The sequence below is a fragment of the Papaver somniferum genome, chromosome 3 (assembly GCF_003573695.1).
Source record: "Papaver somniferum cultivar HN1 chromosome 3, ASM357369v1, whole genome shotgun sequence".
NCBI classification, from domain to species: domain Eukaryota; kingdom Viridiplantae; phylum Streptophyta; class Magnoliopsida; order Ranunculales; family Papaveraceae; genus Papaver; species Papaver somniferum.
The window spans coordinates 104,829,326-104,844,697 of record NC_039360.1 but is presented as its reverse complement, the minus strand read 5'-3'; the positions used below and the strand labels follow the sequence as shown (position 1 = coordinate 104,844,697).

The 15,372-nt window shown below is 37.9% G+C and overlaps 1 protein-coding gene across 1 annotated transcript; it reads right to left on the bottom strand.

Moving 5' to 3' along the window:
* Positions 1 to 125: 125 nt before the first annotated feature.
* LOC113357020 (probable protein phosphatase 2C 27) lies at positions 126 to 3,975 on the bottom strand. Its single transcript, XM_026600274.1, has 4 exons — positions 3,127 to 3,975; positions 2,532 to 2,726; positions 1,528 to 1,733; positions 126 to 958 (listed from the first exon to the last, which is right to left on the bottom strand). The coding sequence occupies exons 1-4, from the start codon at positions 3,325 to 3,327 to the stop codon at positions 400 to 402; spliced, it is 1,161 nt and encodes a 386-aa protein (XP_026456059.1). The 5' UTR covers positions 3,328 to 3,975; the 3' UTR covers positions 126 to 399.
* Positions 3,976 to 15,372: the final 11,397 nt, after the last annotated feature.

Below are 15,372 nucleotides of genomic sequence, written 5' to 3'. Positions count from 1 at the left end.
ATTTAAAGTCTAAACTGGTTATCAGCATCTTGCTACTTTGATACTCTACGGCGCTTTTGATTCTGATTCAAGTGCCAAAAAGAAGAAAACAATTGAACAGTTCACCAGGTCTAAAAAGAAAAAGATGAAGCCGCATAAATGAAACGATTCTCATCAAAATTAATACAATACAATTGATTAAATATTAGATCTACAGACAAAGACTTGTTTTCAAGTGAAAAATCAAATCCTACAAATTGTCTTTTATTCCCTGACCTTTGAATGTGGCTGTGAATGTCAGCCATGGCCAAGCAGCAGCAGCAACAACAGCTAAGGATAAATAACCTAAACCCAGTGGTAATATATATCCAAATTTCTTTTGTACAGAAGACACTGTTAATACCACCCATTTCATTGTTATCATTCGTTACTGTCCAAAACTCCTTTAAGAAAATTCAGTCCCTCTAAAGATATACTTCTTCGGACTCGAGTTTTCGGAATCTCAATTTTTGGAGGTGGGTCAGAAGAGAAGCAGACAACAACAACAGTCAGATTATCACAAGTGTTTCGCTTAAGTGCTTCTTTTACCAATTCTTTTGAGCATTTCTCAGGATCGTTGTGAAGCATTAATTCTTTTCTTGTGATTGTAACTGCACACTGACTACTCATAACATCCCATAATCCATCACAACCCATAATCAAGAACTCATCTTCTTCGGTTAATAGACTCTCGTGGAGTTCTGGTTCTGCACTCAAAGGGCCGGTGGATCCTTTTGGACCCTTCATGTGCCAATCACCTATGGCTCGTGCTACTGATAGCTGCCCATTAAGATACCCATCAAATACAATTCCACCCAGTTTCTCAATCCTCAATCTTTCAGAGGTGCAGTTTGGTTTGTGGTCTTTGGACAGCTCGACCGCCCTACCTCGTTTCCCTAATACAGCTCTGCAGTCCCCGACATTGGCAATTAGCATTGTCCTACACATAGAAGATACATATGAGAACCAAACCTAAAACCATCAACAGAACGTCATTTGTACAAGGGTGAAAATAAGAAAGCAGTATTATTCATGTATGGTCACTCAGTCTCCACATTACTAAGTTTATGACCGTTGACCGTACTACTGCAATTATGAATGTTATAGATAACGATAAACAAAACTGAAGTAAGTTCATATAAATAAAGCTGGTACACACAAAACAAACAGCAGAATACAGATAATACAGTTAGCACCAGAGAGCTTGATTATTACTGTGTTTTCCAAATTCCAATTTTTGACTAGAGTTTGTCATTATTCTACTAGAATATAACTATATTATCAGAGACAGAGTACACCGAGTCTAACACTTATTGTTTTGCTACAGAGTTGAAACATTGGGTGCTAATAAAAGAGGAGACGACTCTTTAAATTTCTGCATCCGCCATAAAGTAGGATATGGATTAGGAAGTCAACCTTCCATAAAAGAGAGACAGATTCCTTATTATCCAATTCTAGTGAAGAACTAAAAAATCTTTATTAACAAAATGTGATTGAAAATATACTCACCTTCCGAACATAAGTGCAGTCAGTGCTGTTGTGCCAGAGGAGCTGTCAAGAGAACAAGCATCAGCAAATGCATGATCAGCTCTCAGGAAAGCACTCTTAACAGCCTCCGATGCACAACTGGGAAAATGAGCATCCTCTGTGATATATTTAAGAATGTGCTTTTTAATAAAAGTTGCTGCATCTGATCCACCATGACCATCAAACACCTTTAAGCAAAACAACGGAATCTCAGCTAACGAAATTATCAATTAATTAGTGATATCAAGTGCTTGGAAATACTGTTAAGTATTCAAGGATAATCATGCCAATGTCAAAGAATGAGAATTCACAAATTACTTTGCATGCAAAAACTACGGCATGTCCTCATGGGCGCAAAATAGATTTTTTTATAGCAACTAAAACCAAATCATTCGCTTAACCTTGATCACTAAACTAGTATGATGCATCTGGTTATCTTTCTATGAAATTGCTATCATTACTATCTAAGTGTTCATCAACTGATAAAAAAGTAAGTTGAATTCCCTTATTGTGGAATTTGCATAACTCCAATAGTGTTTGGAAGACTATGATTTCTACTTCTCCACTCTCGTGCAGAGCTTCTTATAGAGGTATAATTTCCATTAATGCTGAAGAACGTGCACCTTTTTACAAAAATTTTATCTGCAGTGATTCAGCTTTCCAAAACAAAGCAAGATAGCCCAAAAAGACAAAACAGTAATTTCAGACATGGAGTAGAAACAAGTTGCACAAAATTGCCTTGACGCAAAGGATTTGGCTTCTGAAGCTCCCAATGACTAATTAGTAAGCTATATTCTGCCACAGATATGTTATATAGAAGGCCATTCTAAGAGAAGGTCCTGGTGACCACTATATCAGCTTAAAGGAAATGCCAAACATATGAAAAACAATCACATTCAAAAATAATATGCGTGATAAAAGATCAGAAAAATGATCAATCATCGAACCAGTTCTCAATGTGCAGTAGCGGAAATCAAATTACACACCCCGTAGAAAGCTCCTGGAGCAGGAATGCTGGCAGATTCACCAAGATATTCAACAAGATTATCTACACATAGGTGTTCATCCTCCATGTATTGCTTAGGTCCTATCTCAGAACAGCTCCCTGAACGAAAGACAGGTAAAAACCCTGATTTGACATCCGAAGGTGATTTTAAACAAACACTCCCAATATCTAATTCCTGCACCAAATTGTGAAATGAAAAGTTAACTAAAACTTGAGTTCATAAAATTAGATTGCAAAACAGATACGATATTTGAAGTTAGTTTTCAGATTCCAGATAGGACCGTCCAAATCCAATAGCTGAGGTCCAAAACACATGGAACAGGGTGCTAGTGCCCCGTCGCCCCCTCACTCTAAGGTTAGCAGTCGTGTTTGCGGTGTTTATGGAGCCCAGGAATCTTTTTTAAGCTTGATAATACACACTAACGGTGCATGAGATACAACAATAACAAGCATATTTAGCTATAGATAGCCATGCGTGCACAATGAGGAAAGGAGTTGGAAGTACTAGGCATATATAAACACTAGGAAGTTTAAATTGGGATAATCCAAAGGCATGAATAGAATAAGAAACTCACCAATTCTGAAAGTGCAGACAACTTGGCAGAACTTGTACAATGCCTCATGACTGAGAGGTGTCTTGGAGGTTTCGCAGCATTCAATTGTTTCAAGCTATCCTGAATCTCAGAATTGTCATCTTCCACTGAATTTTTACTTTCCTTGCTGTATCCGCTTTCTAATCCATTTAATTGAGGCGACATATGTGTTCCAGCTGCCATATTTTGCTTTTCTGTCACTTCAAACTAAACTTGATCCCGAAAAAAGTCAAACTTAAGCTGGTAATCTAATTCAATCCAACTTCAAACCCAGTAATAATACCAACAAATTAACAAAATTATGACCTCAAACTCCTCGGATCACCAATATCCTTCGAAACCTAATAATCGTAAATGTAGGTGACACAGCTTAAACATTTGCGTGCAAATTACCTAAATTCAACAGATAATCCTCAAAATCCCGTTATATTTGACTCAAGATCCCAATCAATCTCCAAAATTTCTATGATTTTCCTCCAACAGAAACAATAACCTCTTAATTATCAACAACAAATGTTCATACCTAGAGATTTCCTAACCACATCCATGATCATTCTCATTCTAGATCAAGATCACCCACAATAATTGACCAAATTCAATTAATCCAACAAATAAATAATAAATAAAGTGAGAAATGTAATAAAGGATCTCATTTTATAGAATCTTCCATAATGATTACAAAACGAGAAATCATTAATAAGATCAGCATTTTCAGATCAACTGTAAATTTAGAACTAATACTTGCCTTTAATTTGGTTGTCAGTATATGAATGATGGAACCGTAACGAAAAGAGAGATGTTTTGCGAAAAAATGAAACGAAACCGGAGATTTCAGGGTGCTATGGGGGTATTCCTAGTAGTAGTGTTTTGGAGGTAAAATACGTGCGGACACGTGTCGATTTTTGAGAGTAAGGATTTTTCTTGTTTGACCGGAATGCCCTATAGATCCAACTTCCTTTTCCAACCGTCGAAACTACTCTACTCGATCCCTTTTCTCTCTCTGGTCTTCTTAACTGAGGGTTGGGGTGTAAATTCGGGCAGGCCGGGCCGCCCGACCCAAAAACTAAGATAGGCCGGGCGGGCCAGGATTAATATTTGTGAGCCCGTAAACAAATTCAGGCCGGACAGGCCGGGTACAAGTAGATAATTTGCTACCCAAAGACCGCCCAAAGCCCGCTTTTTATACGGGCAGGCCGGATCGGGCCGGACAGGCCACTATTTTGAATTTTTTTTTTAAGTTTAAATTTTCAAATGAACAGTATTAAATACAATATCCTTTCCTTTCCAACATCACATATCGTAAGTGATAGTATTATTTTATATTTAAATTACACTGACAAATTTTTAATTTTAGCATATGATAAATAATTAATTAGAGTACAATAAACTTTCTAATAAGAAAATATATTACCATTAATGTTTTGAAAAGGTTAATTATAAGTAAAAACAATTATATATTTTATTTTTCTTGACACAAAATTGACAATTATAAAACTGTAACTTTTAAGTCTTTTTAAGAGGATATTAAATGATTAATGGCACATAGAAGGCTTTCAGGCCGGGCATCATAATTAATCGCAAAGCCCGAGACCGCCCAATAAATTAATCCAGGCCAGGCCGGGTAGCCCGCAACGGGCCATAACAGGCTTTGGGCAATTTCAGGTACAGGCGGGCTTGGGCGGGTACGGGCAGACTGAGTTTTTTCGGGTAATATTTACACCCCTAACTGAGGGTGTGTGGTCTTACCCTAGTTAGCAATTCGGCGTATAATTCGCGAATTATTCCGAACAGATTCGATTTCCGTTTTATTCACGTCTGGATCAAACTCCGAACCTAGTACGCGTATAATACCAGTCTCCCGTATAATTCGCGTACTTTTCGAATTGGCGAATCATTCTTCTCCTAGGTGAAAAAAGATGATTCCAAGGTGGGATTCGAACCAGTCTAATCTAATTCCACCAGAGGTACATAGAACCAACTGTTCTACGCATTTGTTTTAATTGTTTTTGTACATGTTTTGAATATAACACATTTACAGCTTATTTTTCACCTTGGAACCAATGTAAATATAAAAAAATTAGTATATTATGATAACAAATATTAATCAATTTATTATATATATGGGACGAATTTTGTGCGACGAATTCATATCTCTAAAACGAATGATACACGTACGTATGCCGTTCCGTATTACTGCCGAATCACGAGTCGTTGACCGGATTTTTAACCGATCTCAACTTTTATAAATCCGAATAATATCCGTACGTATGCCGTTCCGTACGTTTGCCGAATGACGAATTGCTAACTAGGGGTCTTACCAGGAAAGTGATGAGAAAAGTCCGTTAAAAGGGTAGTAGTTACAAATCTAAATGACAAGGTGACAACGGATCGGTCTACCCGTTGACACTGATCCAAGATTTTAATTAATTTGTATTTTAGCTTTTTTTTTTTTTTTGGTCTCTAGTATGAAATACAGTGGTAATCAAAATCTTTAAATTTGACCAAAATTTAAATTTTTTTTCTGCAAATGCATGAAGATTGGAGACCGTTAGATTTTAAAGCATTGGATTTGAAAAAGGTTTTTCTCGATTTTGAGAATACAAATTCATTTTACGCACAAGGCGACACGATTATCTTGTTGTTGTTGTTTTGCTTAGACGAGGGAGAACAAAAAAATAAAAATGATAGCATACCTATATGCCAAGAGAGGAGCAGAAAGGTAAGGGGAGGAAGAAGCAGACCACGAATCTGTAACAGAATTGTGGGACGTATGCCAAATAATGCGTAACCCAGTTGGTAAATTTGTAAGTATAACAAAACTTGACTGATGTAAACTTGGACTTCAGGGCCACAATATATATCTGCAATGTAGGCTCATGCTTTCCTCAAAGTGTTGTTATTCTGGACCTAGTTCAGCTGATTAACCATTTGAAGACAGTCTCCCTCAGTTGTTCTTATAATATTCTTTTACATTGGTAGTTATTTTTTCAAAATCAATTTCATTTTTTCTCCTTCATGTAGTCCATGACATGCAAATTCCCAGACCAAAGTCGAGATCTTTATTGTTATCATTCAACCATCCTTCTATGACATCCTTGACCGTGATATCTTTTATATCAGTGTGAACTACAAGAGGTGTTCCTAAAAGCACCGTTCTTGATCATTGTATCCAATGAATAAGATATGGCCTAATGACTTTTGGTGAAGTTGGCACTTTTGACACATCATGCACACACTTGGTATGACTTTTCCAGCCTTGCAGAGTATGGGAGGCCATCATGAAGAGCTCTCCAAGCAAACATTACAAGTTTTTGAGTGTTTGACTCCAAGAGAATTTGTCTTGACGGAGACTGAAAGTTGTCCCTGTTGAGTTGGCAGAAAAAAAATGGAACGATGTGGAGGAGAATTCCCTATTAGGAGTGTGCACCACAAGGTTGTCTTCCATCTCTTTACTAAGCAAGATAACTTTCAAAACGGAGTCCACTTTCATGGGTGATAAAACATCATTTACAAGTAGCATAATATTACATTATTTATTGTTAACAATGAGGAAATCTTTGACCTTGAAGATGTTTTACCTTTTCATTTGATCATTTGGGAATAACTTAAAACCAGGTAGGAGGGAATCCATGGATCCTCGCAGACTTTAATGATTTCGCCATTGCCCACGACCATCGACACCTTTTAGCTAGGTTATCATTTGTTGTCTGAATATGCATATACCCTTCCAAACCGGATAAGCATCATTTATAATTTTTGTTGGGGACAAGAAGTTCTTATCGCTTTGGTATTTGGTCTTGAGCACTTGCACTCATAGGGTATCTTCTTTAGTGAGTAATTTTCAAGCTAATTTTGGTACCCGTTGATGGTGGGTTTTTGACAAAGGCTGAAATCGTAAAATCATAACCTTGCATATTTCTGATACAGTAATCAGACGAGTATGGAGACTCATGTCTCTCGTTTAAGCATGAAAGCTCATGCCATGATGATCTCTGACCGAGTGTATTGCCTCTCAGATCATCCATAAGAACCTCTGACTGAGTGTATTATTACCTCTGAGAGCATACATGAATATGCAGTCTCTAAATTGAGACCGCGACATAATTCATCAATACTGAACAATTTCAGTAATCACTTTTATATAGAATCGAAAACGATTGGACGGCTCCTAGACAACTTGCCTGCTAGTATAGAGCGATAACGTCTTCAAGATGTTACAATGTTTTCCCTGACTATATAAAAGACATATGTATAGAATCTTAATGATTGGACGGCTCCTAGACAGCTTGTCTGCTAGTATAGAGCGATAACGTCTTCAGGATGTAACAATGTTTTCCCTGATTATACATAATAAATATGACGCTTCAATTAGCTATCGCTTAATTCTCAAATAATCATAATGCTCCTAGACAGCTTGCCTGCTAGTATAGAGCCATCAATTAATCAATTAAATACTTCTAGTCGCAAGATTCATCAATTGAAATCCTAGAAAGAATTCTACGTTAATCATGATATTTCGTTACTTCAATTCATGGCTTTTTCCAGTAGAATTCCATGGGTCAGTAATAAATATTCAACGTAGGGCATCTGGGCCATTATCGAGTAAGCCCCGAGAAAATGGTGCGAGTGTACTTAATAATAATGCACAAACGAGCGCCCAAATGCACGAACGAGCATTCAAAAATATGGACGAGCGAGGAAACCTATGCAAAATCGGGAAGAAAAATAATAAAAAAATAATAATAAAGAGGCGCCTAAGGGGACCAGGCCCACTGGACGGCCGGTCATGCCGTCGTGGCCGGTCCCACGCCTCTCCCTTTTATTTTCTCTTACTTTATTATTTTTCCTAATCTCATGAAAACTTCTTCATTCGAGCAAACTCCCTCGTTCGAGCAAAACTTCTCCATATATTCTCACACGATGAAAAATAATATAAAATAAGGAAAAGTATCATGGGACTGAGCCTACTAGCCGGCCGGCCGGTCCCACACTTCTCTAATCCCTTATTTTATTATTATTCCTTCTCCCATCTCAGGAAACTCCTTCGTTTAAGCAAAAAACATAATGTTTTCAATATTTCACCAATATTGCTCAAACTAGCAAAAGCCAGAAAGTCAAATGGTCACATGACCGACTAGGCTTCTCACGCAAATATTAAAATATTATTATTTTAATATATTATTAAAATATCGACTGCACGAGCAATGCCCTACTTGCTCATTCGAGCAAAATTGAGAGTTTCAGTCAAGATCAAACTCTTCTAAAAATTCAAGATATTGCTGGAACGCGCGTCAGAAAATATCAAAATTCTCAGAATTGAGACACGAGCAACATGGTGACACGGGCATGCCACCTTGATCGACCAAGGTCGGCCCTTTGGCTTGCAAGCAGCCGGCCTCACATATTTTCATAATTTGACTTAGTTTGTTTATATTAGGTTCAAACTCTTTCCAAGCATCTTGGAATTTGATCAAATGACCGTCAGTCAGTCCCATGTCACCAAGGGACGGTTCCATTCCCTCTTGGTCGGACCCCCATCTCCCCATAATTAGGTTTTATTACCTAATGCTCAGACGAGCACTATTTTAGTAACTGATTAAACCATCATTTAATCATTCTTTCCCAACTGGTCCGCAAAGGACTTTGGTGCTTGCTCATTCGAGCATCTGAGTGCTACATGGTCGACCCATCATCCCATGTAGTCGGTCCCTCTCTCACTCATTGGTTGATTTTCAATAAATCATCGATGGATCAGCAATCCATCAAAATTAGGGTTTCAAACCAAATGCTCTGCAAAGCATAATTTTGAACAGGTTCAAACACCACTATTTTCATGTTTGATCAAGTAATCAACATTTTATGATATAATATTCGGTCCAGCTACCAATATTTTAAATTAATATTTTATTTGGTCGCGTTGCCAATAATCATCAAACGAGCAATATTTGCTCAGACGAGCAATATTTGCTCAGTTTATCAATATTTAATAATTCCTCAAACGAGCAATATTTTCTCAGACGAGCAATATTTGCTCAGCTTGTAATATTCGTCATGTTGATTCAACTATTAACATTCATTCGAGAACTGTACATCTGTCCCAGTAGACATGCTCAATTCATGAGTCTTAGAGCATTCGTCCATCATGCTTGACTCAACAATACTAAGACTCGTCGCACGGAAGCTGATCAAGCAGAGACTGACTTCCCTTTTCTCATTGAAGAGGTGATCAAACTGCTAAAGGTCTGGATTCAAGATGGTGCAATTAAATAATAATATGTCAGGAAATAACCAACTGAAGAGGACATGGAGAATCCTCGTTATAGGTTCGCCAATCATCCACAAGTTACTGCAGGATTTTGAAGCGCATATTCAAAGAAAAGGTTGAATCAGGAGAGCTTAACCTGGGGACTGAAGGAGTACACATAGACCCTCTCCCAGTCAGGACTTTCACTCTCTCTGAACCACCTATCAAGGAAGCAGTTCAATCCTTAATCGAGCATGTTTGTAAATTGATGTACTTATCAAAGGCTCAAAGGAAAGACATGTTTTCTGCATTAAATCACATCGTGTCAGGGAAACGTCTATCAATTCAGGAAACAATTCCCTGAACCTCCAGCCACAGATAAGGAAATGTACGACCGGGGACTTCTCACCACGGTCCATCTCAAAGGAAATGAATCAAGCGAGCGTTGATCGATGTCGGCACCGCTGTCAATGTCATCCCATTGAAAACTCTCAGAGCTGCTGGTATCACTCGACATGAAGCTACTCATGCTCACATCTCCATCACGGGTCATGAAGGAACGCCCATGGATGCTTATGGCTACATTACTCTTAAGATGAAAGCAAGATCGACCTGGACAAAAACCAAATTTTATATAATCCGGGAAGATCCAGGGTATGACAAGGTTCTCGGAAGAGCATGGGTTCACGCTGAAAAGATGATTACTGATGAGGCGCCTACACCTCTCTCAGACGAGGAAAGCTCTGACTCGGAAGATTCAACAGATGTTCCATCAACAAAGCATTTGGAGCAATTCCAAACTCTGATGGAGTTGGAAAAAGGAGCCCGAAGAAGATGCATTAACATTTCTCAAGAGGTTCCGCGCTCAGAAAAGTCTTATACCTCCTCATACGTCCATGTCATTTGTTTTCAAATATGCTCTCCTAGTACGGGGACTCAAACCGTCTGGAAACTCTACTGTTGTGAAACGCTATGAATGGGTAGCTTCACCACAACAATATTTTACGAAGTGGTTGAATATTGAGCCTCTCCAAATCTACCATCTGACCAACACATTCGTTGATGAAATGATGTTTAAATGCAAAGAACATCTTGAATATTCTCCTATGAACGAGTATCCACATGTGCCGCAGAATTGGAAAACTTCGATGTCTGCACAAACGTGGAATCCTACTGTAAAAGGAATTCCGAACCAACAGAAGATATGCAGAGCACGAATGATCAAGCCTAACAAGTTTCATCAAGATATTCAAAGCAACTAAGCGCAATTTTCATTCTGCAAGGAACTCCAACTGGGAAGGAACTTTCATGATATCTAAGTTTGTTGCTGGAGGATATTACAAATTAGTCAACATGGATGGCAAGGCGAACGTGCCAGTAATACATGAGAATTAGATCAAGGTTTTTGACGCTTGAGAATACTCGACGTTTGAGGTATTAGGTGTTTGAGACATGAACACTCATGAAGTTTTGGATTTAGAATTTAGGATTTTCTTTCACTGCATTTTCAATTCCTCCAAAACATATGCAATACTTGCATTCAGTACTTGAATTCGGTAATTAATCAAAGTTCATTTACTTAAAGAAAATCTCTATCAAACCCAAAAGAAAATCCACACAGCCATTCATTTATCCAAAATCAATCAAAATTAAAACCAAAATAAAACCTCTCTTTTCTCAGAAGTCCAAGGTTCAAGGAATCATGAAAAGGAAACTAAAGGAAATCAGCAAAGAAAGATTTTTGCTCCTATGCAATCTTCAGGTCTCGTAAGGCTGCTTTCTCCAACTCCAATTCTTCAATCAACTGGGCGATCTTAGCCTCCTTATCCATCACATCATCATTTGTCAAGGGTACATTCTTCTCGACTGCTTCTTTAATGGCTCAATTCTCTCACGAAGCCATCCCACATTGAAACCCAGTTTCTCAGAATGGTCCAAGTTGTACTCCCAATCAAAGAGTACATCTTTGGTCACAGTATTTCTAGATCTGGTTCGAATATCATCTATAACACGCAAGATGGCTACTACCTGCATTATCAAGAAATAAATACGATCGGGATCTTTGGTGACAATGATGTGACCATACCGTTCCCATATTTTCTGATATAAACTAGCATATCCAATGGGGACGCTGAATCCACCAACTAGTTCATGATACAAGAGTGGCTCGAATGGAGGAACGAGGTTAACCCCTGCATTAGGGTATTTTTGCACCACTATACGAGTCTCAATCGTGGGAACAATTTCTGCTATCTCTGGAACAGTCTCTCCTATCTCTGAAGCGATGGTGACTTGAATTTTGGTCTGTTCAATAGCTTTAGTAGTAACATTCTCACGCTCTTGAGGTGCAGAGATGGTTGCATCATCACTTTGATCCACAACGTTGCTTGTATCATCAATATCAGCTCTGTTATCCTCAACATCATTGTTTCGCACCTAATGGGGCAAATATATGAGTCAGAGTGCTTCAACCATGGGATTAAAATGGCAATCGTAAAATCCAGCATGTAAGTGAAATAACACTATCTAAGTTCTTTATTATGCGTCCAATACACAAGAAAGTGGTACAAAGATACAAGAAAGACGTTTTACAGCAAGTCCGTCTGAGACGGCTTTACACTGCCCTGCACAAAGCAACGAACTGGGAGCAATTGGTAAGGAATATAAGGTTAAATCATATACCATTCTCTTCTTATGGATGTCCTATATAACATATCAAAATTTTATACCAATTGGATAAACGAGCAAAAATATGTGGCTGAAACATTGAACTACATGACAGATGAAAAATTTCTATAAGTTTACTGTTTCATAAATTTCGGACCCTAAACATGCTCAAAACTCAAAAGGCTTCTTTAAAAAAGATAGGAAATTTTCTGGGCATAATAAAACTGGGGTAGATCGCGAAAATCTGATGTCGGATGAAGATTCTACAACGTTTTTACCAAAAGGCTGAATTCTGAGTTTTCTGGTGACGTATTTCGGCAAAAAAAATTCATTTATTCACGTGGATTTGCTTTCAATCATTCAAAAATAAGCAATTTTATATTTTTATGAAGAAAGTACAAGATGGACACTTACTTGAGTGGTCTCTAAATTGTTCGAGGGGTCAATATTGACGGCGTCACCATTAGAAGCATTATTATCTTCATTCGGTATCACCTCTTGAGAATTTTCTTCATCACCATCTTCCGAAGAAGAATGGGCATCATCAGCGCTTTTATTTTCCATGGTAATCTCCTCCTGCGTATATCAACAACGATCATTACTTCCTCATCCGAGAAATACCATAATTGATCGAACAAGGAAAATACTTACATCAATTTATTCCTCATCGGTGGTACTGGAGTCATGAGTTGCTTGTCCAAGAACGATTCGAAGACCGTCAATGCTTGATGGAGCAAAACTCTGAAACAAATTAACAAATATTTGTTTTGATCCTGATTAAACGGACAAGAAAAAGTCATGGTGGAAGAAGCGCTAACAACTCACCAAAGAGAAAGATGGGGACTTTACAGTATTCAGTATCATCATATAATCCTTACTTCTGGATTCTCCACCTCTAAGGCTTACTGCTATTTCCGAGAAATCCACATCAATCCGAGGTCTCACAGCACGACCATCATGTGGTAAAGTTAAGACTTAATTATTATGTCTTTGCAAAATCATAAGAGGAGTACTTACTGGTGAACATCCTGGAAGTGTTTTTCGTTTATCGCAGCCAAAAGGATATTTCAACCTCAGCCGAGCAGAGATTAGCTCAATAATAGGAGGTTCTTGTGACGGGGTCTGAGCATCCATCACAAAGTCATGGATGCTCTCAAGTTGTCGGGTCCTGAAGCCTATATAGTTCAATATGTGGCTCGGTCAGAGCAAGGAAACAGATACTCATGTCCATTCAAGTATGTGCAATCCAAATGAGTCTTAAGTTGCTCAACTGATGGTTTATTCTTTCGAATGTTCGGAACACACTGGTCAAGACCCATTTGGCGTACTGCTCTGTTAATATTATATTCTTCTACAAGGAACTCTCCATGTATTACCGATACTAAATAACCAGGAGTGCAACTCAGCATGAAAGATCTCTCACCAATACTCAGGTCTGTATAAGACACCAAAGTAGTATTTTCTCCAGCAACATTGGAAGTAATTAACTGAGAAACATGAGGAGGTACTGCTATCCACGGACGAAAATTAAACTCAGACTTGTTATCTAACATATCAATGAGGCGTGTCTTGAGCCGAGGCTGTTTTGTGGACCAACGCATAATCCTGGCATTATCCTTCTCAGAGAGAGCATGACGGGTATCAACATTCGGTCCTTGCAAGACGCTACGAGGAATCGGTGCATAATTATTGAAGTGTTCCCACATTAAGGCTTGGAGAAACATTGAATTGACATAAGATTCAATTATCATAAAACCATTAGAGATGATGGAGTCTGCGACTAAGGAGTCTAAATTGGAGTATAGCGAACCCAAGATGAGAATTCTCTCACCTTGAGCCATCTTAATAGAAAAAGGAATCACAAATGTCTTCAACAAGTTTTCATTATCTTCAAGTACATCTCTGTACAACCACAAACACAAGAAAAGCCGCAATGGTTAATGTACCATCGACGGGCCAGTCAGGAATTCTATCTCTCAGACACCAATACCTTAACCATTGAGCATAACAAAATTTGTTGGATAATTGATTAAGGCAGTCCATCTTAGCTGCCAAGATGTTAGACATTGCAGTCTTCTCTGCTGAAAGTTCTTCAGGAAGATTATACGTAATTGGAAGGTTCAACAAAGCAACCACATACTCCAAAGTGATGGTAAACTCTCCCCATCTTCATATAAAAGTGTGAGTAGGAATGCACCAGCGAGCGAGCAAGGATACCATACCTCTCATATCGTGATAATTAAACAAGTCTCCAGCTGCTTGGATAACCCTTATCACTTGTGCCTGATCCAACATATGTTTCGCCCATCCAGAAAATTCTGCTAAAGATCTTCGAGAAAGCTTAAACTCTATAAGTGAAGCAGAATAGTGTCCTCCTTGCAGACATAATCGAATTATGGTTCGAGAAGATACTAATTTCTTCTGAGTAATGTCCCTGGGATTGACAAAAAGATGAAATGAAGAGCCTGGAAGACGTTTTTCGTGTCTATATTGAACAACAAAAAATTCGTCATTCACGTTTAGAGTATTCTTGATCACCGATTCTTCTTCTTCATCGATTGAAGCAGCGACATCTGTGTATGGAGTGCTCTTAGTCACCGCTTCTTCCTCTTCGTCGTCAAAGGAGTCTCGTAACCATCGTTCGACATCTCTGCAAAGTAGCTGTGACATCCATACAACAATTTCTACTTCAGTATGCCATTCGTAAGCGCAAATTTCATCAAAGCAGTGGAAATAAAGCACAACGAAATAATAAGGTGTTCACGTCAGCGTCTTCAAAAATGGTAACTTTCCAACTCTTACCTGTTTACAATTCCACTAACAGTAGTGATTGTGATACAAGAGTTAATACTTCAAAACTTGCTCGTTTCTTCAAACCTGCAAACACGAGCAAAAAACACGTTATTCAAAAATCAAAACTTGATTTTCATAAAACCGTGAACATAGTTTTCATTGTGTGAATATCCACTATTGAATTGTGAAAGCTGACACTGAGACAATACTTTATCATAAATAAGTGTCTACTTTCGATGATTATTCAAAATCGATTTTGATTTTCAAAAAAAATAAAATAATAAAACGTGAATTATTCACGTAATTTAAAAAAAAAATTATTTCTTTTGACGTGAGAAAACTCGCGTAAATAAGAGAAAATTTCGTGAATATGTCACGTATTTTTGACAAAAAAAAACAAAAACTTTTGTCTCATACGAGCATTCGCCTTTGAAACGAGAGTTTATTCAAATTTCGTGAAAGTTCACACTTTAAAAAAAATTAAATTTTGGTTTTCATGAAAGCTCATAAAAAAAATTTTATCA